Source organism: Podarcis liolepis, assembly GCF_965112155.1.
Source record: "Podarcis liolepis genome assembly, chromosome: 1".
NCBI classification, from domain to species: domain Eukaryota; kingdom Metazoa; phylum Chordata; class Lepidosauria; order Squamata; family Lacertidae; genus Podarcis; species Podarcis liolepis.
Window position 1 is genome coordinate 117988240 of NC_139554.1, and position 20426 is coordinate 118008665.

At 44.0% G+C, this 20426-nt stretch overlaps 1 protein-coding gene across 1 annotated transcript in view; it reads right to left on the reverse strand.

The window, feature by feature from the left end:
- Positions 1-20426, reverse strand: part of MYO3B (myosin IIIB) — a 292153-nt gene that overhangs the window by 125661 nt on the left and 146066 nt on the right. The window contains exons 14-23 of the mRNA XM_083467558.1: positions 18157-18240; positions 16831-17033; positions 15484-15582; positions 11267-11381; positions 10602-10728; positions 9868-10078; positions 8830-8977; positions 7241-7394; positions 1528-1616; positions 736-865 (exon numbers count right to left, since the gene is read on the reverse strand). Of these exons, the coding sequence (XP_083323684.1) occupies positions 736-865; positions 1528-1616; positions 7241-7394; positions 8830-8977; positions 9868-10078; positions 10602-10728; positions 11267-11381; positions 15484-15582; positions 16831-17033; positions 18157-18240 (1360 nt within the window). The remainder of the gene's footprint in view (positions 1-735; positions 866-1527; positions 1617-7240; positions 7395-8829; positions 8978-9867; positions 10079-10601; positions 10729-11266; positions 11382-15483; positions 15583-16830; positions 17034-18156; positions 18241-20426) is intronic.

Consider the following 20426-nt stretch of genomic DNA (forward strand, 5'->3'; position numbering starts at 1 on the left):
GTGGTTACTGACAGACTCTGTTTGCTTCCAACAGTGAGCATATGTACAGGTTATCTTTATGTGGTGTGTGTTACAGAATCGTGCTGTCTAATCCACAGAGAGGAGAATTTTCTTTTTTCTTTTTGGCACACTCACAAGGAAGGGCTTCCCATTCACTTTCATGTCTGAAAGAGCTCCATGGATGCATCAGGAACACACATGCTGAACTTTTTCCTAACACAGAAGTGAACTGACAAATTATTATTCACAGGGGATCTCTGCATGCGCATTGAAAGCAGAAATCCACCCTGCAATTCAACATGGTAATGGACCTGAAATGGACCCCTGAACTTAAAAATGGAAAGCGTAACGCTGGTGGTCAACAAAAGAGGTTTAAAGGCTCTCTCAAGGCAAATCTAAAAAAAGGAGTATAAGCACCAACAACTGGGAAACACTGGCCTGCGAGCGCTCCAACTGGAGAACAGCCTTTACCAAAGGTGTCATGGGCTTTGAAGACGCTCAAACTCAGGATGAAATGGAGAAATGTGCTAAGAGGAAGGCACACTTGGCAAACCCTCACTGTGATCAACTCCCGCCCGGAAACCAATGTCCCCACTGTGGAAGGACGTGTGGCCTCCACAGTCACTTACGGACTCACTGTTAAAACCGTGTTTATGGAAGACAATCTTACTCAGCTATGAGTGATCACCAGAGAAGAAGAAGATCACCAGAGAAGAAGAAGAAGATAAGCAGTACCTGTTTTGGTTAAAGGACTTGAAAAGAGCTGCTGGAGAAGTCTGTTCTCTGAAGTCCTCAGTACCACCACTATGTCAGCAGGAAGAGTGTCTCTGTTCTTCTCAAGGAAGCCATAAGCATCGTACTGCACCTATACCATAGGGGAGGTTAAAAGCAAAACGGGCCGTTATAAAATTCTGCTATGTATTTAAAAGCTATAGTTATTTATTGTTTTATTTAAGGAATTTCTCACCTGCCCTTCATCACAAGGTCCCAGGGTGGGTTACAACCATATAATCTTGAAATCCATTTAAAACAGGCACCCCCAAACTTGGCCCTCCAGATATTTTGGGACTACAACTCCCATCATCCCTAGCTAACAGGACCAGTGGTCAGGGATGCTGGGAATTGTAGTCCCAAAACAGCTGGAGGGCCAAGTTTGGGGATGCCTGATTTAAAACAAACCAAGGAACGTACATAAAACAATGGAGGTGGCCCCACAAAAGCCACACAAATATCAAATGTCAAAGGCTAGTGTGCGTGGTAGGTCAGGTAGGTCAATGGCCAGCTGTAGGCTCAAAATGGATGCAAGGCACCAGATATTTCTTGCCCCAGACCATGACAGTAGAGGTTAGAACATCCTCAAACACTGCTATCATGGTGTTTTGTTTGGGGTTTTTTTAAAAAAAGAGTTTCTAGATTTGTGAAATATGAACACACTTAAAATGTTAAAGAGAATCTGAAAGCACTTTAAGAGAAACTGGATCATATACTGCATTTGGACTTGTGTCAAGTTATATATAAAGCACCTACCTTTCCAGCGTAGTGTTGAATGCCAAAACACAGCTCCACTCGCTTGGGTCTCCAGAAGTACTTGCATCGTAAATTATCTTCAAATTTATCTAATCGTTTAAAGAAGAGGAAACATAATTACTAGTCCATTCTCTGAACCACAGACGGGCCTTGGCAATTATGTGTGGATGCTTCCTGCCCACATATCCAAACGATGTTGTTTTTCTTTGCAGTAATGGCGGCAGCCCACACTTCTTTCCACACTTCTTTCTCTCACGACTCTTTTGTTCTTTCTTTCTGTTTGCTTTGAAAAGGAATTATCCTAGCGAACTAACAGGTAAGTCACTTTCCCCTCGCATTTCTGTCACCCTCCTACCACTTCCCAGCTATTTATGGAAAGCGCAGAGATTGCCAATATCCATCTTATTTTGCCTTACATTTTCTTTACAAAGCAAAGCTACAACATTTAGGATATATCTCTAGAACTACTCACAGCCCTACTACAAGCCACAAGTATAAGATTCTGGAAATTCAGAGAGTCAGTAGTCAGTGATGCCTGAAGGGAGATGTGCTGGTCCCGGGGGCTAACCGAGAGGCGAGGTCCGAGTCCAGTCCAAGGTCGAGGGTGCGGTATGGAGGCTGTCCGTCAAAGCTGAAGCTGGGTCCAAGGCAGGGAGTCGGGTGAGGTCAGGAGCTCCGGCAGAAAAGCAGGACAGGGTGCAGGCAGGAACAGGTTACCAACAGCGTTGCTCCCGCAACTTGGGACTGGGGCTGGCCGGCTTTGATCTGCCCGGAGGCATAGGGCGACCCCGATCCTCTGGTGACTCGCCTCTCCTGGCCTGGAGGCGAGCACTCCTCCTGCGGGAACTTAGTTCCCTCCGCCTCTCTGCCCTGAGCCTCTGCAGCTCAGGAGAGGCTGGAGGGTTACCGGACCCAGAGTCAACCTCCTCCTCCTCTGATGGGGCTGAGAGTGGAGCACCTGCAGTCATCGCCTCAGGAGCCAGAGCAGACTCAGCTGGTGCCTGCACCTGAGGATCCGGCACAGGTGAGGACCCTTCAGGCTCACGCCCCAGCCCCGGCTCAGCTGGTTCTGGAGGCGGGGGATCCTGTGCAGGCTGGGATTCCTCAGGTTCAGCATCTGAATCTGATTCCCAGGCCATCACAGGAGAAGGTGTGTTGTCCTTGGGTTGTGTTGTGTGTTTTTTGCCTTGCCAAGTTTGAGCAAGGCCTGTAAAACAAGGCTGTCAACACTTGTGGTGGAGGGGGGGGGGATGCTGACACATCATGGGGCCTGTGGGTTCAGCGGCAAACCCCAGACTGGATCAGGGTGGGGGGAAACCAAGGGAAAGAGCACTGGTGTTGATGCTACAGGATTAAGTCCCTGCATAAGAAAGCAGGGTCTAGCACAAAAATCAAAAGTTCAGGGTAAAGAAATAAAACTGGTGTGGCCCCTTCTTCTTCTAGACCTGACACGACTACAGCTCCTTCTCCGCCACTCTGGGGGTCAACTAGTTAACATATTATAAAAACTGTGAAACTTCACAGTATTTTTCAAGCCTTAGGGACAATTCCAACATCTTTAATGTCACTTTTCTTCCCTAGAAAGAGTCCTGATTTTTAAAGCCTTACAGTCGTACCTGGAATCCCAAACGCCTTCGTACTCGGACGTTTTGGCTCCTGAACGCCGCAAACCCGGGAGTGAGTGTTTCGGTTTGTAAATGTTCTTTGGAACCCCAATGTCCGACGGGGCTTCCATGGCCTCTGATTGGCTGCAGGAGTTTCCTGCAGCCAATCAGAAGCTGCACTTTGGTTTCTGAACTTTTTTTTTTAAATAAAATTTTTATTGGTTTTTCACTTTTTATAAAGACAAAATACACACAGAAAAGACAAAAGACAAAAACATGTATAATTTCAGAAAATCCTACTTTCCTAACCCTGTTCCCTGACTTCCCCCCACCCCCCCTCATGCATCCCAATTCCCAAAATTGTGTCAGCAAATTGGTATTTCTCCTCTTAACCATCTTAATATTACCTCTTTTATAAAGAAAAGTAAATTTTTTCTAAGTTGGACTAAAATTCCCTTCCATTGATTTCCCATTTTGTCTTAGTTAACAGTCATATTAACTAAACCCAAAGGTCTTGAGTGTTTTTAAAATTCTATTCTTCCCTCCCTCCCATCCCCGGTTTTTGTCCCTTCCCAATACATGTCCAGAATAGCAGTTCTTAGCCTGGGTTCCTCACGTCCGAGGCTTTCAAGTCTCTTTCAGTCCCTCTCCGCCGGTCTTGTTGGTAGTCCTTTATGTCGGTCATCAAATCTCGAAAGAGTTCTATCACCATCAAACCATATTCTCTTCCCACAAGGACATTTAGAAACAGCTGCTGGAAAATTTCCACAAGGTCTGCATCTTCAGAGTCAAAGTCAGAGTGGAGGCCCCAATCATATTTCTTTATTTTAAGTTCCTGTATTCCATAAACTCCCGGGACCTCCTCCTTCGTCTTTTGCATCTTTCGCAGATTTGTGGTAGATATAATCCAAAAATCTCCTTGCTTGTATTCCACAGATGTCAGCTTCTGGTTGGTACTTTCCAGCTTTACTTTCTCTTTTTCTTGTTTAGTCTCTTCCATTTCTTTAGATATCATTTCCGATTCAGATGTGGATTATTTCTCATTCAGATCCTCAATGCATTCAGCAGAGCTGCTTGTTCCAGAAGTCAAGGTCATGAGTTGTTTATTCATAGCCAGACTCTGCTCTTGTAAGATTCCCACCAAATGAAACATTCTTTCGATTTCCACTAGTAACTTTCCATCCACAGCCATTGTAGTTTCACAGAATTCCCCCTAGAGGGAATCTGGTTACTTATTAGTCTTTTCTCCAACAATCCTCTAACTTATTGTTGTTACTTTATTTCCAACAATTTTAGTTCAATTGTAACTCATTTTAGTCCAGAGGGATCTTAAATGACTATTTTTCCGCGGTTTCTGAACTTTTTGGAAGACTTCTGGAACGGATTCTGTTTGACTTCCAAGGTATGACTGTATTAGGTTTTCAACTGACCAATGTACAATCATAACAGGAGCTGGAGTTCAGCAATATCTAGGCAGTACCACCTTGGCTTTCCCTGCTATGTAGCAGTCACTACAGAAGTCCTGGCAGGTTGGTCAGTACAGTGGTACCTCGGGTTAAGTACTTAATTCATTCCGGAGGTCCGTTCTTAACCTGAAACTGTTCTTAACCTGAAGCCCCACTTTAGCTAATGGGGCCTCCTGCTGCTGCCGCGCCGCCGGAGCACGATTTCTGTTCTCATACTGAAACAAAGTTCTTAACCCGAGGTACTATTTCTGGGTTAGCGATGTCTGTAACCTGAAGCGTATGTAACCTGGAGCGTATGTAACCCGAGGTACCACTGTATTATCATCCCCATTGTACTGATGGTGGCAGTGGTGGGATTAAGGCAGAGAAGAAGAATGGCTTCTCTAAGGCCCAGTTCATTGAATACATGCCAGAGATTAAAATAAAAGTGCAAATAATTGTTTCACAATTCTGTCCTCTTAACGCCTATGCTGCTGTAGTTGCATTAAGGATGGCAAGACAGTTTATGGAAGGGGAGAGGCCTTTAAAGCTTAGAATGGCCAGATGTTTCACAAACCTGGCCTTTGAAGCTTTGAATGGCCAGATGTTTCACAAAGATCAAACTTTCTTAATTCTGCCAGCTTTACTGAATAATTTTGCCATGTCATGTGCAACTGCATTAATTTTCTTCCCCTGACATTTATTTCATATTTGATATACAGTTAGGTTTAGGACAACAGATGACTAACATATATGGGGCAAGGTAAAAAAAAAATCAGCTTAGACATTAGCAGAAATAGCACCAGTGTCTATTTTTCTGCTATCACTACTGGAGCAGGAAGTCTAAGTAGAAAACAGAATTTGTTGTCCCAATATTAGCAGATGTCTAGGGTGGGTTGCGCAAATTTCCCAGTGTTTGACCAGCTGGCATAAATTGAGTAGCAACAAACAGTTTTTGTTTAATTAGTAGGGAGACAGCCAAAGCCAACAGAGTGAACAAGTAGCCAAAAATAATATTAATAAATCTCTGCGCTGCTCTCACGAGTCCATTCCTGAATCATGCAACCATTTTTGATCCAGAGGAGTCACTGCAAAGTGATCCACTTTTCACATTGTGAAATAGTTTCAGAGCTACTCTCAAATAAGCTCTGTATAATCAATTTTCATGGAAAATGCTGATTTATTTTATTTTCTGGATGCGGCAAACAGCAGATGGGCCCTCAAGGAGATGCTTTCACGTGACCATGTCGTTTTCGGCAATGGCGACATGAATCAGCCCACGCTTTTTCTTTAACTCACTATTTCCAATGCAATGGTCTGGTCAGAGATAACCATTCACATCCAGAGATGCTGTTGCACAAGCAGAATGAACTTCCATTGGTGGGGTAAGGTAAAGGGACCCCTGACCATTAGGTCCAGTCGTGTCCAACTCTGGGATTGCGGTGCTCATCTCGCTTTATTGGCCGAGGGAGCCGGCGTACAGCTTCCGGGTCATGTGGCCAGCATGACTAAGCCGCTTCTGGCGAACCAGAGCAGCGCACGGAAACGCCGTTTACCTTCCCCACCGGAGCGGTACCTATTTATCTACTTGGACTTTGACGTGCTTTCGAACTGCTCGGTTGGCAGGAGCAGGGACCGAGCAACGGGAGCTCACCCCGTTGTGGGGATTCGAACCGCTGACCTTCCGATCGGGCAAGCCCTAGGCTCTGTGGTTTACCCACAGCGCTATCCGCATCCCCTGCCTTTTTGTGATTCTCTTTTTCTGCTATAGTCAGGGAAGGGATATCATTTTTATTTGTTCTTTTACTTTTTTTACAGATTGCTGTTTAAAAAATTGTGTAAATATTTTGGGAGCTGCAGCATGAAAAGAAGTAAACTGGTACAAGCGTGCTAGTTCCCTAACCCCCAGGAATAAGTTTGTAGGAGGGAAAGGGGGCTGTGCCCTGGACAGGGAAGTGAGAGGATGGAAAGTTCTGTTGCATCAGAAGAGTTCTGCTCCAAAAGATATATACACAAATAAAGCTGTACTTGATGGATGAAAGGATCTATGATGTCTGACATGATTGAGAATCGTAGAGCCAGAGACGGAGAACTTTAAAGCGTTAAAATCGAGATGTGGAAAATATGGAAACAACAAGGAGAGGCAGGATTGAGATATGCTTCAAGGTCCAGACTATGGGAAGTCCCAAAAAATTAATAATTATAATTTGGATGATAATTTGGTCTTTTTTATTTTAGTTTTTTATTTTAATTGGATTATGATTTGATATGTTAATTGGATGTTTTTTTACTGGAAAATTAATAAAAACGATTTAACAGAAGAAGAGTTCTGCTCCATTCATGGGGCAGAAGCTAGGATCCAAGCCAATCACACCAGAAACGCCTATGGGTCTTCAAGGTGAGCTAATATTAACAGTGCTCATAGTAGATAACAGACCCCTATCAATTAAAACCAAAACCGAAAAGCAGTGAGCTGTATGGAAAAAAATCCAATTGGCAAAGCTCATGAAGAGCACATGGGGACTTAATAGGTTGACCAAAGCAACAGAAATTTAATACATGGTCATGAGTTAAAGCAATATGAAAATATCTATGGCCTTCTTTCTCTCCCCCCCCCCCAAGTATATATAAAATCACAGTTGAGGATTGCTGGACATGGCGTACCGACTAAAGTAAGGTCTGTTGCCTGGGGAAATCGGCTTTCTTCATCAAGCAGAGAGAGTAGCCCCATTGGTTTCTGGAGGAACGTGTCTAGGAGTGGCCTGTTGTCTTCATAGTCAACCATAGGAGCATCAATTCCTTCATTCTGATATTCCATCTAAAGGAAGATTTATGAAAGTCAGCAAATTTAAATGTCACCTCTAACAGCTGTCTCTTCTCGCCCAGTGTGGTTTATTTACAAAGGTGACAAAAGAGCAAGGCAAACCACTGCAACACACATTTTATCAGGTGTTTAAAGGTAAAAGGACCCCTGGCCATTAGGTCCAGTCCTGACTGACTCTGGGGTTGTGGCGCTCATCTCGCTTTACAGGCCAAGGGAGCCGGCGTACAGCTTCCGGGTACCTATTTATCTACTTGCACTTTGACATGCTTTCGAACTGCTAGGTTGGCAGGAGCTGGGACAGAGCAATGGGAGCTCACCCCGTCGTGGGGATTCGAACCACTGATCTTCTGATCAGCAAGTCCTAGGCTCTGTGGTTTAACCCACAGCACCACCCGTGTCCTTTTCCAGGCATCTTGCAGACATCCCCCCCCCCCGGTTAATTTCCATATAATTAAAGCTTATACAACATTCATATTGTTGAAATATTGCAAAGATCAGTCATGCTTGTGTTGTGCCCAGCAATGGTATTCTGTTTTCACAAACACTACATGTGAAACCCGCTACAAGTTGCCAAGCCCAAATCGTTGGGGTCCAAGTTGTAGGATAAGCCGCTGTATATAACCAGCGTCCTGAAGATTAATGAATGAATGAATGAAGGGGTTGAGACCATAGAGTAGACTTAGCTAGGTCACCTTGGGAGGAAGCATTATCAGACCTTTGTTCTTCTAATTCTACCACGTGAACCTAACCAGTAAGGAGGTCTATGAAGACTGCTCCAAACTCAGACCGCGTGGCTTAAGCAAGCTATCTTTCTGCTTCTATACAAATAATTTAGAAACATTTACCACTTTGGAACCTGAGTTTTCCTGCCTGTGTTTTTTATTACTGCTGCATGGAAAAGCACATGAATCTGACCTTCAAAGAGTTTGTAAGTAAATGATTTTTAACTTCCAAACGTGTGGTCTCTTTCTATGCTAAGGGAAGAGGGGAACTCTGGAACCAACTTAAACAGGGATGATTTAAAGGTCCAACAGCCTAGATTTCCACACTTTACTTTGATGCATATTATTTTGTGATTTTAAATCTCTGCTGGGGTTCTCTCACCAAAGAGTACTTGCCCCAAACCTGGATCCAGACATGCAGGGAATTCTCCTTTTATTATACACCATCTTTTTTTATCTTTAACCAAATAAAAATACCAACACAAATTTCATTAGTCACCTTATTGCTTTTCTCTTAAGTTTATATGGGAAGCCCCCCAAGCAATATTTATATCTCGATATACCCAATATCACTCTAACCATATATAAAGGAGGAGATGAATTCGGAAGTTCCAGTCATCTCCTATAGTTCACTCCTCTCACAAGCCCAAAGTTTAGCCTAGAGACGTTGATACAGAGCTAGCCAACGGTAATTAAGTAAACCTTGCCTGCTCAAGTGCAAAGATGTGCTGATTGAAATAAAACTGGATCTGCTCATTTGCAATGTTTATGCACAGCTGTTCAAAAGAGTTCCTTGTGAAGTTCTCGAATCCGAAAATATCCAGTATACCAACATTCATTCCGCTTTCGGCATTGCTGGGTAGAAAAATATACAAAATCCATAACTGAAACACCATTGGAAACCAGTTTTGTAAATGCAAATTCAGCCCTAGTATCTGTTATATATTTTATCTTAATTGTGTGCAATTTACTGCTTTGAAAACTATTGAAAGGTATGACACTAAATAAAATAATCATGTAAAAAGTTGTGCAAGACTCTCAGCATTGAAAAGATATAGGAAGAATGCCTTGGCAGAAATGCAAATCGCGTTCTGCACTCCCTGAAAGTGAAAAAAATATAGTTATTCACTGCACATGAAGTCCTTGCATTCAAGCCTGTGTGAACTGATCCACTAGATTATATAATTAAATGTTTCCATATACCCATAAAATAATTGTGCAGCATAATTCCTTATTTATCAATAGCTCACTAAATGCCATTTTATTATTTTGGGGATCTTAATGCAATTGGCATAATCCACTTACCTTGCAGTCCACCCCACAGCTAAGCTTTGTATATGAGCTGCTAAATCAGCTTAGGTAGTTTTTAGCGACAGTTTTAAGTGGGAGCACATCATGTTAAACGTTTTGTACGCTATAGCCTTATCATTAAAAGGACTTCAGTAGCTTTTCACCATAAAACAGACTAACTTTAAAAACATCGCTTTGTGATGTATTTTCAAAGAGCTGATGGGATTTTAACCCCACACTGATCCCCATTGACCTACTTGGTTAAATCCTAGCCAACTCTTCGAAAACACTGGAGTTAACGTCCTGGAAACAAAAAATGCAGAATCACAGCACGGAGGCCATTTAGAGGCATTATCTAAAACAAACAGTAAATTCCTCCCCGTAAAATAAAAAGAAATATATAGACACAGAAGACTCCACCAGCACACACGCTGCTTGTTGATGTGTGGACTTGCCATATATTTTTATCAGGCTGCAGCAGGGTATTAATGCGATTTACGATCCAGCTGAAGAGTCGGCCATAAAGTGCCTTTGACATGGCATCCCGCACATCGGCTGCTTTGTCTACAGTGTTTGTCCGGATAATAGTCTCGCCTCGTGTCACAACGCAGTGAGAGGTGAGAGCTTCCTGGAGTTCCTCTGAGCCAATACTCAACAGGGCAGCGGCTGAAAGAGGACACACAGACATGTCGGGATGAGATGGGAGCTGTTGGCCTTGGCAGAAGAAGAAGAAGAGTTTGGATTTGATATCCCGCTTTATCACTACCCAAAGGAGTCTCAAAGCGGCTAACATTCTCCTTTTCCCTTCCTCCCCCACAACAAACACTCTGTGAGGTGAGTGGGGCTGAGAGACTTCAGAGAAGTGTGACTGGCCCAAGGTCACCCAGCAGCTGCATGTGGAGAAGCGGAGACGCGAACCCGGTTCCCCAGATTACGAGTCCACCGCTCTTAACCACTACACCACACTGGCTCTCGACATCTTGTGTGAAACGGGTCTTTTCTTATGCATATTCTACTACTGCAGGGCTGGCGAACCTGTGGCTGTTGTTGGACTCCATCTCCCATCAGCCCCGGCCAGCACGGCTAACTGTCAGGAATGATGGGAGTCGTAGTCCGACAACACCTAGAAGGCCGCAGGTTCCCCATCCCTACAAAAGTCCTCTGAAGTACAATTCCCGCAAATATTTACCATTATCTAAGGCTTCGGCATTGGGCACTTCGCTTTTATCCGTTTGATGTTGTGAGGAAATGGCGGCAAATTCAATATTTCCTGTATTTAAGATCCCAGCCAGAATTCGGTACACTGAGTGCACTTCCTGCAAACAAGAGGAAGAGCAAGAACTCTTCAGAAGTCAGAACTCTAAGCGTCAGCAGACTTCAGAAGAAGAAGAAGAAGAGTTTGGATTTGATATCCCGCCTTTCACTCCCTTTAAGGAGTCTCAAAGCGGCTAACATTCTCCTTTCCCTTCCTCCCCCACAACAAACACTCTGTGGGGTGAGTGGGGCTGAGAGACTTCAAAGAAGTGTGACTGGCCCAAGGTCACCCAGCAGCTGCATGTGGAGGAGCTGGGAAGCGAACCCGGTTCCCCAGATTAGGAGTCTACCACTCTTAACCACTACACCACACTGGCTCTTCAGACTCAACACTTCGAAGCCCACCCACACTCTGCAGACGGAGGATGTAACCAGTGGCGTAGTGTGGGAGGGCCAGAGGGGCAGTGGCTCCGGGTGCAAAATTCTGAGAGGGGTGCAACCAGGCACCCTGACAGGCTCCCTCAGCATGGCTGAATTCCTGCTGCCTTCTGGAGCAAGACAAGTATCTTTGCGGCAGCAGATTGAAAAGTCACTACTTACCTCATCCGTAAACCCGATGATCCTGAAGCAATGCTGAATTGCTTCAAACTGTGTCCCATAGGATTCTTTACTAATAATGTCATGCATCACCCTTCCTGTGTCATTATCAATGTACCTAAATAAAAAAGAGATAAGATTCATTCTTCATTCCTGAGGAGGAAGGTGTTGACGCTGGAGGCTGTCTAGAAGACAAACCCAACACGTACAGAAGTCCTTCTTGGGAACTCTACATTTGTAAGATCATTGGAAATTTGCACTCTGCACGCACACAGAGACACTCACAGATTCATCCTTTGGAGAGCTGAACCACAAAACGGAAAAGGGGTTTGGGAGCTGAGCCTTGTGCTCAGATTAAGCCTTGATGGAAGCTTGATTTCAATTAAATTGAACTCAGGAGGTTGTACCGAATGGTATATTTGCACTAGTGAAAAGCACTTCTACTTGTGCAAGGCATGGCACCCAGTTTTCACTGACCTCCCTACACCATCAGCTGCAGTCCTCTTGCAACATATTTAAAATTATTCTGGGAGGTCTCTCACTAAATTGTTAGTCAAAAATTCGAAGGAAGAGGGGAAAATGGAGTTAGAACAAAATATTGAGATTGAAGTCCATAAAAAGGTGAAGTATTTAGGGATTTGGTTAACATCAAGAAACATAAACCTATTTAAAAACAATTATGAAAAAAATTGGCTTGAGGTACCTCAAGATACCTGGAGATGCTGGAATTGAACACAGGACCTTCTGCATGCAGAATAGGCTTATCCACTGATCTACAGCCCTTCCCCAAAGGCTGATAGGCACACACTTGAAGCAGCAAGCGTCTTGGTGGTTTTCACTGAAAGCAAGGCTACAAACAGAAAGCTGGGGGATAGGCGAAACCTGCTTTCCCTTCCTTTCCTCACAAAACTAGATCGAAAAGTTTTAGCCACTAATAACATTGTTGAAAACTGCTTTTCTTACTCCCATATATGTGACTGACTCTTTCACTACGGTGAAGAGAAAAGCACTGCATCTGGGGTGAAATGAAAACCTATCTTCCTCTTCTGACACTGCGTAGCCTCACGGGGATTCAACATAGCCCTATGTGCAAACAGAGAGAGAGAGAGAGAGAGATTATCTCCTCTCTGCCTATCCTATAATGTTCAGCAAACTGGCCACTGTAGTTGTCCAAAGAGTTGCCATGATGCTGTTATTTTGAAATGGGTATTTCTAGACAATAAAACCAGACAAGTTCATAAAGTTAATGTAGAAAACAACAGCAACACACACTTGAAAGTTGACACAACGGAATACGTAAATGCAACTCTGTCCTTATAGGCCAATTACCCAAGTAATAATAATGTACAGATTTAAAAACAATTCATTTGGGTTTATTTGCATAATGTTAACACGTACCATTAACTCTGCAAGCAACTATTTTGGAAAACAAAACAGATGCAATTCAAGGGAGTGAAAAAAAAAGCTCTTAGTTTTATTTTTGATTCACACAGTTAAAAGGGTGGGGAATCAATTTAGCCCAGCAGCCCAAATCTCGACCTCTTCTACCTGCCGTGAGCAAACTTGACAGGTGGGAAGGACTAGCCGCTTGTCAATCATCTGGGGTCACGGCAATTTCAGGTGACTGACATCAATCACATTTCAAAGGAGGACATTGAAGCACAACCTCATTTGAAGATGTTCTCCAAGTATTAGGCAAAGAGGATCCCTTCAGGCGACTATCAGCTGATGGTCATTTAGAGGGAGAAGTCTCTTCAGTTGGGAGAATATTCTTAAAATTGTGGAATTGGAAAGGACCCCATCTAGTCTAACCCCCGGCCTAACATGGGGCTCAAACCCACAATTCTGAGATTTTATCTCTTGCTCTACTGACTGAGCTAACATAACGCTGCACAAGGGAATCCATCAAAAGGGGACCACAGAGTGGATTTCAACCCCCATTACAGCATGGACTCTTGTTGCGAAAGACATTTAGTTCTCTAGAACTTTTAAAAAACATGCGCACATTATGCACAAAGGCATACAACATATATTCATGATACAGGTAAAGGTAAAGGGACCCATTAGGTCCAGTCATGGCCGACTCGGGGGTTGCGCGCTCATCTCGCTCTATAGGCCAATGGAGCCGGCTTCTGGGTCATGGGGCCTGTATGGCTAAGCCGCTTCTGGCGAACCAGAGCAGCACACAGAAACACCATTTAGCTTCCCGCTGGAGCGGTACCTATTTATCTACTTGCACTTTGACATGCTTTAGAACTGCTAGGTTGGCAGGAGCAGGGACTGAGCAACGGGAGCTCACCCCGTCGCGGGGATTCAAACCGCCGACCGTCTGATCAGCAAGTCCTAGGCTCTGTGGTTTAACCCACAGCACCACCTGCGTCCCTACATGATACAGGTACCTCTTCCTTTTTATTGTTTCTGAGGCAGTCAATATACCCTAAGACTGCAATCCTAATTATGTCCACTTACAAATAAATCCCACTGAATTCAGTGAGGCTTACTCCCAGGTATGTGGGATTAGGATTGCAGTCATGGGTACAGATTCAGCTAATGAGTCCTGCTAGCGGAAACCTGCACAAGGACTTCCCCTGCACCTCTTCAAATTGGCTTGGGGAGGGATGGACCCCAGAACAGTGCATGTGGGAGGGAAGAAGTAGGGGGTTATCTTGCAAGGTAAAATGCTCACACACTGACAGAACAATTATTAAAGTGCTACAATGGATCCTTCCCTTAATCTGTTTCCTATTGTGAATTTTAAAAACCAATGAAATGCATTTCTCAATACAATTATTTTCAAATGGAAATAATTTGCATCTTTGCTACCTGTAGATCTGATCTTCAGTTAAAGTCCTAGCCCCATTTTCAAACTGAGGAGAACCGTCCAGATTTGACTGCCCATTTTTGTCCACCCTAAAACCTTGTTTTAAAAGTAACATGAAATTTAAAATTCTCCTCCCTTCTGAAATTGTATTGACTTTTAATTAAACTGTCCCATGAGATGGGATGCAAAGTTAAAACTGAACTTTGAAGTCAAGGAGGCGAGAGTGGCTGCATTCCTAACCCCACTTACTTGAGAGTAATAATAATAATAATAATAATAATAATAATAATAATAATAATAATAATAATAATATATTCACATGTCATCCACGTGACTGGGTTGCCACAACCACTCTGCGCAGCTTCCAACAAATTATAAAACCACTGTAGAACATCAAACATCAAAAACTTCCCTGAATTTAAGGGACCTACTTCTGAGTAGACATGGTTAGGTTTGCAGCCATAGAGGACTTCGTGATGGGGCCATGAGCTACTTCATTAACAAGGGAAGAAAAGCTGATCTGTTGGTGGATGAGATTAAAGCTACGGTTTTCCCAGTAGTGATGTATGGAAGTGAGAGCTGGACCATAAAGAAGGCTGATTGCGGAAGAATTGATGCTTTTGAATTATAGTGCTGGAGGAGACTCTTGAGAGTCCCATGGACTGCAAGAAGATCAAACCTATCCATTCTGAAGGAAATCAACCCTGAGTGCTCACTGGAAGGACAGATCCTGAAGCTGAGACTCCAATACTTTGGCCACCTCGTGAGAAGAGAAGACTCCCCGGAAAAGACCCTGATGTTGGGAAAGATGGAGGGCACAAGGAGAAGGGGACGACAGAGGACGAGATGGTTGGACAGTGTTCTCGAAGCTACCAGCATGAGTTTGACCAAACTGCGGGAGGCAGGAGTGCCTGGTGTGCTCTGGTCCATGGGGTCATGAAGAGTCGGACACGACTAAACGACTGAACAACAACAACTGTGTACTAAAGCTAAAAACTAAAGTTTAAAAAAGTATATGGAAAACAAGCTTGTGCAAAATAGGCCAACTGCAGTTCAACAGAAAATAACAAAGTGAACTGAGGCGTGTTTGTACATCATTGTTTACAGGTCTATGCCTGGCACTTGGACAGAACTGCAAGGCCCCACCTTTACCTGCCCTGTACCTGTTATATTCCCCATGATGTCAGGTGTAGAGCAGGTGGGCATGGCTTGGCCAAAACAGCATCGCAGGTCAAATTCCCATCTTATCTATCCGCTTTTACACATGAGAGGCTGACAAAGGTTCCTTAAGGGTTGGGGAAGGGTTAATGAATATTCTAACTCAAGCATCAAGCTGGAAGCAACAGCTAATCAATAGCTAATTACAACTGGTATTAAAATCAAATTAGTAATGGGTTACCTGGGAGGCTTTTTCTCAGGCAGCTTATATTCAAAGAGTTTTTTCTGGTGATAAAGGCCAGCATATATATAATAAAATATGTGGAAGTTTTTCTCCCCTCTGTTAAAGAGAAAAAAAAGTTACTTTGATGGCTTATATAGTAACATATTAAATATGTCATATCTCTATACCCAACACTTTTATTACACGTGCAAACGTCTGTATATTACATATACCTACATCCATTGTGCCTATGCCTATTCTCACAACCGCACTGTTTCTCTTGGGACAGCATTCCACAAATAGGAGGACACCTGTGAAAAGTTCTTCTCAGGTTGCTATTCTCTGCACCTCCCTCAGATGAGGAACATGGAGAATTGCCTCTGATGCAGACTATAGGATCTGGGCTGGTTTATATAGAAAGAGGTGGCCCTTGAGGTATCGGGGTCCTGAGTAGCATAATGTGTTATAGATCGAAACCAGGACTTTTAATTCAGTCTGGAAACTAATTAGTAGCTGGTGCAGTCGGGCCAGGATCAGTGTGCTCCATCCTGGAGGCTAGGAGATTGTTATCGGATGTAAGGTTTTATCAGAAAGCCTAAAGGGTTTTACCGCTTAGCCCACAGGATAGCATCTATTACTATAGACTTATTATACTTCTACGGACTTTCAAAGATTGACAGACGTGTGTTCACTTGATTTCAAATATATTAGAGAATTTACAAGTGTACACATTTTGGTTTTGTTATACTAAATTATGTATATTATGCAATAAGAATTGCAGTGCTATCTAGTATACTGGTCATCATGTTGCTTGTGTTGTTTGTTGTGTTAAGTTTGCAACACAGGGGGTTGTTGTTCTGTACCGGTGAGCAACCTGGCTGCGTATACAGTGGTACCTCGGGTTAAGAACTTAATTCGTTCTGGAGATCCGTTCTTAACCTGAAACTGTTCTTAACCTGAGGTACCACTTTAGCTAATGGGGCCTCCTGCTACTGCGCCACCGCCAGAGCACGATTTCTGTTCTCATCCTGAAGCAAAGTTCTTAACCCGAGGTAATATTTCTGGGTTAGCAGAGTCTGTAACCTGAAGCGTATGTAACCAGAAGCGTATGTAACCCGAGGTACCACTGTACCGTACTTTTCCGTTTATAAGACTAGGCTTTTTTACTCTAAAATAAGGTTAGAAATCAGGGGGGGAGGGGCTCTTATACACGGAAAAATACGGTATGCTTGATCTGTGATAATGCCTCTTGCTTGGAAGAAATTGCATTGAAAATATTGCCCTACGTGTGTGTATTTTCTAGGAAAGTAAAATTGCTTCTAGCTGAGGGGCGGGTGGGAGCGAAATATTCAAATTTATACCTACACAGCTTGTTTTATAACTCTGGATTTTTCCAGTAGATATTCGGAAATCTTTGCTCCCATGACGGCTCCTGTTGGTGTAAACATCATTTCCAGGTATTTCCCAAAACGGCTGGAGTTGTCATTGATGGCAGTGCAGGCATTTCCAAAGGCTTCAACCAGGGGGTTCACCTGGAGAATCTTCTCCCGCAAAGCACGATTGCTAGCCTTCACAGACGGGAACAGGTTACAAGGGATTCCCCAGCTGAACAAAGTTTTCTTAAAACATGAAGATCTCTTTACCCCAAAGACGTATAATCATAGCTGTCAACTTACAGATTTGAAAATAAGGAACCAGCAGCCTCAAAAATAAGGGATCAGCAGGCAAAATAAGGGATTTTAGTCAACCAGCAGCCAAGCGAAGCCTCAAGCGGTGTTTCCCACAGCGCAGCAACCCAGCAAAGGGGATGCAGCAAGGAAAACCACCGTCACCTCTCCGCTGGGAAGTGCTGAGCAAAGGCGAGTCCCCAGGCAACGCAGTCGATTTGATCGGCGCAAAGCATGCAAGTTCCACCCCCCCAGTCGTTCTTAGACTCCTTATTGGGTGAGCAACGCAGCCAAGCAACACAGTTGGAGCCTCCCTCCTCCCTGGCCGGCAGGGAGGGAGGGAGAGGAGCTGCTTCCTTTCAAACCTGGGAAATTTAAGGGACATCATCAATAAGGGACAGCAGTGGGACATTTGGCTGGGACAAGGGACTTTCCCGCCAAATAAGGGGCGGTTGACAGCTATGCCTATAATCCACAGGTTTTGTATGACATTGTCAATAATCCTTAAGATGCACCCCTCAAGTCACCTGTGTTGTTTGCAACCCTATCAAATCTTGCTTTTCCCGGCCAGACCACTACCACACCTACTTTTGCAATCAGACAGGATCTATAAGTGGAACTGCATGAAAGGAACGTTTGCATCTAATGCTAAACTGTGGCTAAGCGTTATGAGATCAAATCTAATAGAGCACCAGGACCACACACTCCCCTCCTGCTCCCCCCAGCATAGCGGTGAGGAGGACTTCTGAATCTTTCGCTCCCGTTTTTGACTAAGCACTTTGCAGCTTAGTGTGACATCAAAGCCCAGGCAAACTGCAGTTCATGTTAACGATGAGTGACTAAAACAAGCCGACTTCAAACTGTGGCCAATTGAAAACAGAAGCAGACATTTCCAACCGTCTCCTTGCAGCCATGCTGGAGGAGACGATGGGAAGGGGAGCATGATTTTAGCCCTGTGGACAAACGCAGGCAGTACTTTGCAGCGCGGACAGACATTCATGCTACCATGGCAGGCCATAGATACCTTTCCCAAGAAGGTCAAATGCTGCACAATGAGATGGGCACTTTCGGTCTTCCCAGCACCGCTCTCTCCGCTGATGATAATGCACTGACAAAACACACAAAACAGAGGTAAATATGCAACCATCCTTTAAGGGGACTCTGACCTCTGTCATCCCTGTGCCCTGAAGGACAGCCATCTTGATTCAAAACAGTGTCCAATTACATGCAAATATAGACGAAAACCTGCTCCTTGATCTGAGCAATTTTGTTACGATAGCTTAAGAGGTGTTCAAATTAATAATAATAATAATAATTCTATACCACCCTTCATCCGAGAATCGCAGGGTGGTTTACAGTTTTGTTTAAAAAGTAAGAAACAAAATATAGTAAGAAACAGAAACAGCCAAAGATAGTTTAACTAGTCAAAGGCCACGGAGAAGAAGAAGGTTTTTGCCTGGCACCTAAAGATAGGTAATGAAGTCTCCACAAACAGGGTTGTTGTTGTTGTTTAGTCGTTTAGTCGTGTCCGACTCTTCGTGACCCCATGGACCAGAGCACGCCAGGCACTCCTGTCTTATATGCCTGTTGTCTTTGTCCATGGAGTTTTCTTGGTAGGGATACTGGAGTGGCTTGCCGGTTCCTGCTCCAGGTTGATCACGTTTGGTCAAAACTCTCCACTATGACCTGTCCATCTTGGGTGGCCCTGCATGGCATAGCTCATAGCTTCTCCGAGTTATTCAGGCAAGGCAGTGATCCATGAAGGGGAATCTCCCCAGACATGCACCTTAACAGACCATTAAGACAGCAGAGCATCTTCAATTTGGCTGCCTTTTAAAATATTTAATAATAATAATAATAATAATAATAATAATAATAATAATAATAATTTATTATTTATACCCCGTCCATCTGGCTGGGTTTCCCCAGCCACTCTGGGCGGCTTCCAACAAAATATTAAAATACAATGGTCTGTCAAACGTTAAAAGCTTCCCTAAACAGGGCTGCCTTCAGATGTCTTCTAAAAGTCTGGTAGTTGTTTTTCTCTGGCGGGAGGGCGTTCCACAGGGCGGGTGCCACTACTGAGAAGGCCCTCTGCCTGGTTCCCTGTAACGAGGGAATCGTCAGAAGGCCCTCAGCGCTGGACCTCAGTGTCTGGGCTGAACGATGGGGGTGGTGACGCTCCTTCAGGTACAGTGGTGCCCCGCAAGACGAATGCCCCGCAAGACGAAAAACCCGCTAGACGAAAGGGTTTTCCGTTTTTCGATGCGCTTCGCAAGATGAATTTCCCTATGGGCTTGCTTCGCAAAACGAAAAAGTCTTGCAAGTCTTGCGATTTTTTTCGCTCCCCCCCTTTTCTAAGCCGCTAATCCGCTAATAGCCTTTTAGCTGCTAAGCCGCTAAGCCTTTAATAGCCGCTAAACCGCTAAACTGCTAAACCGCTAATAGCGCTAATCCGCTAAGCTGCTAATAGGGTTGCTTTGCAAGACGAAAAAAACGCTAGACGAAGAGACTCTCGGAATGGATTAATTTCGTCTTGCGAGGCACCACTGTATATTGGACCTCTCTTGCTTCTTGCGCAATGATAGGCATTGGGTTAAATAACAATAAAATCAGTGGGAAAAGCCAAAAGTATAGTCAGTTTAAAAGCACGTATGATAATAAATGCACCTGCCTCCACGTAATGCTACAACGTCATGTTATAGCATTATATTCCTCAACCAAGAAGAATGTCGTCAATTAGTGTGATTAATGTGTGAAATATCAGGACTGGGAACATTTCAAGATGAACAATCATCCTCTCTTGACCAGCAGAGTCCTTCTGTCTTTGAATCTAACCTGGTATCCACCAAAGGTTTGGCACTACATCATACATGGTCATTGGCCTTGTTGGCCAGAGCTATTGGGATTTATAGTACAAAACACCTGGAAGAAAGCAGGTTGGGGTACAGAGAAGTCCTTTTACATTACCTGAAATGTCAGCCACAGAACCTTTCAGGTACTGCGTCTGGTCATTCCAGGTCAAGAGTTGGTGCGCAAGTGAGCCAAGGAAACATAGAATTGTGAAGCTGGAAGGGACTACATGAGACTCTGTTGCTGGTCATCTCATTCAAATTGATAAAATGGCTGTGCCAAGTCAACAAGGCTAGGATCAGATTGCCTCTGTGTGATGGCCTGGGATTTGGACTCGGAGGCTGAACCTGAGGAATCCCAGCCTGCACAGGAGTCCCCACCTCCAGAACCAGCTGAGCCGGGGCTGGGGCTTGAGCCTGAAGGGTCCTCACCTGTGCTGGA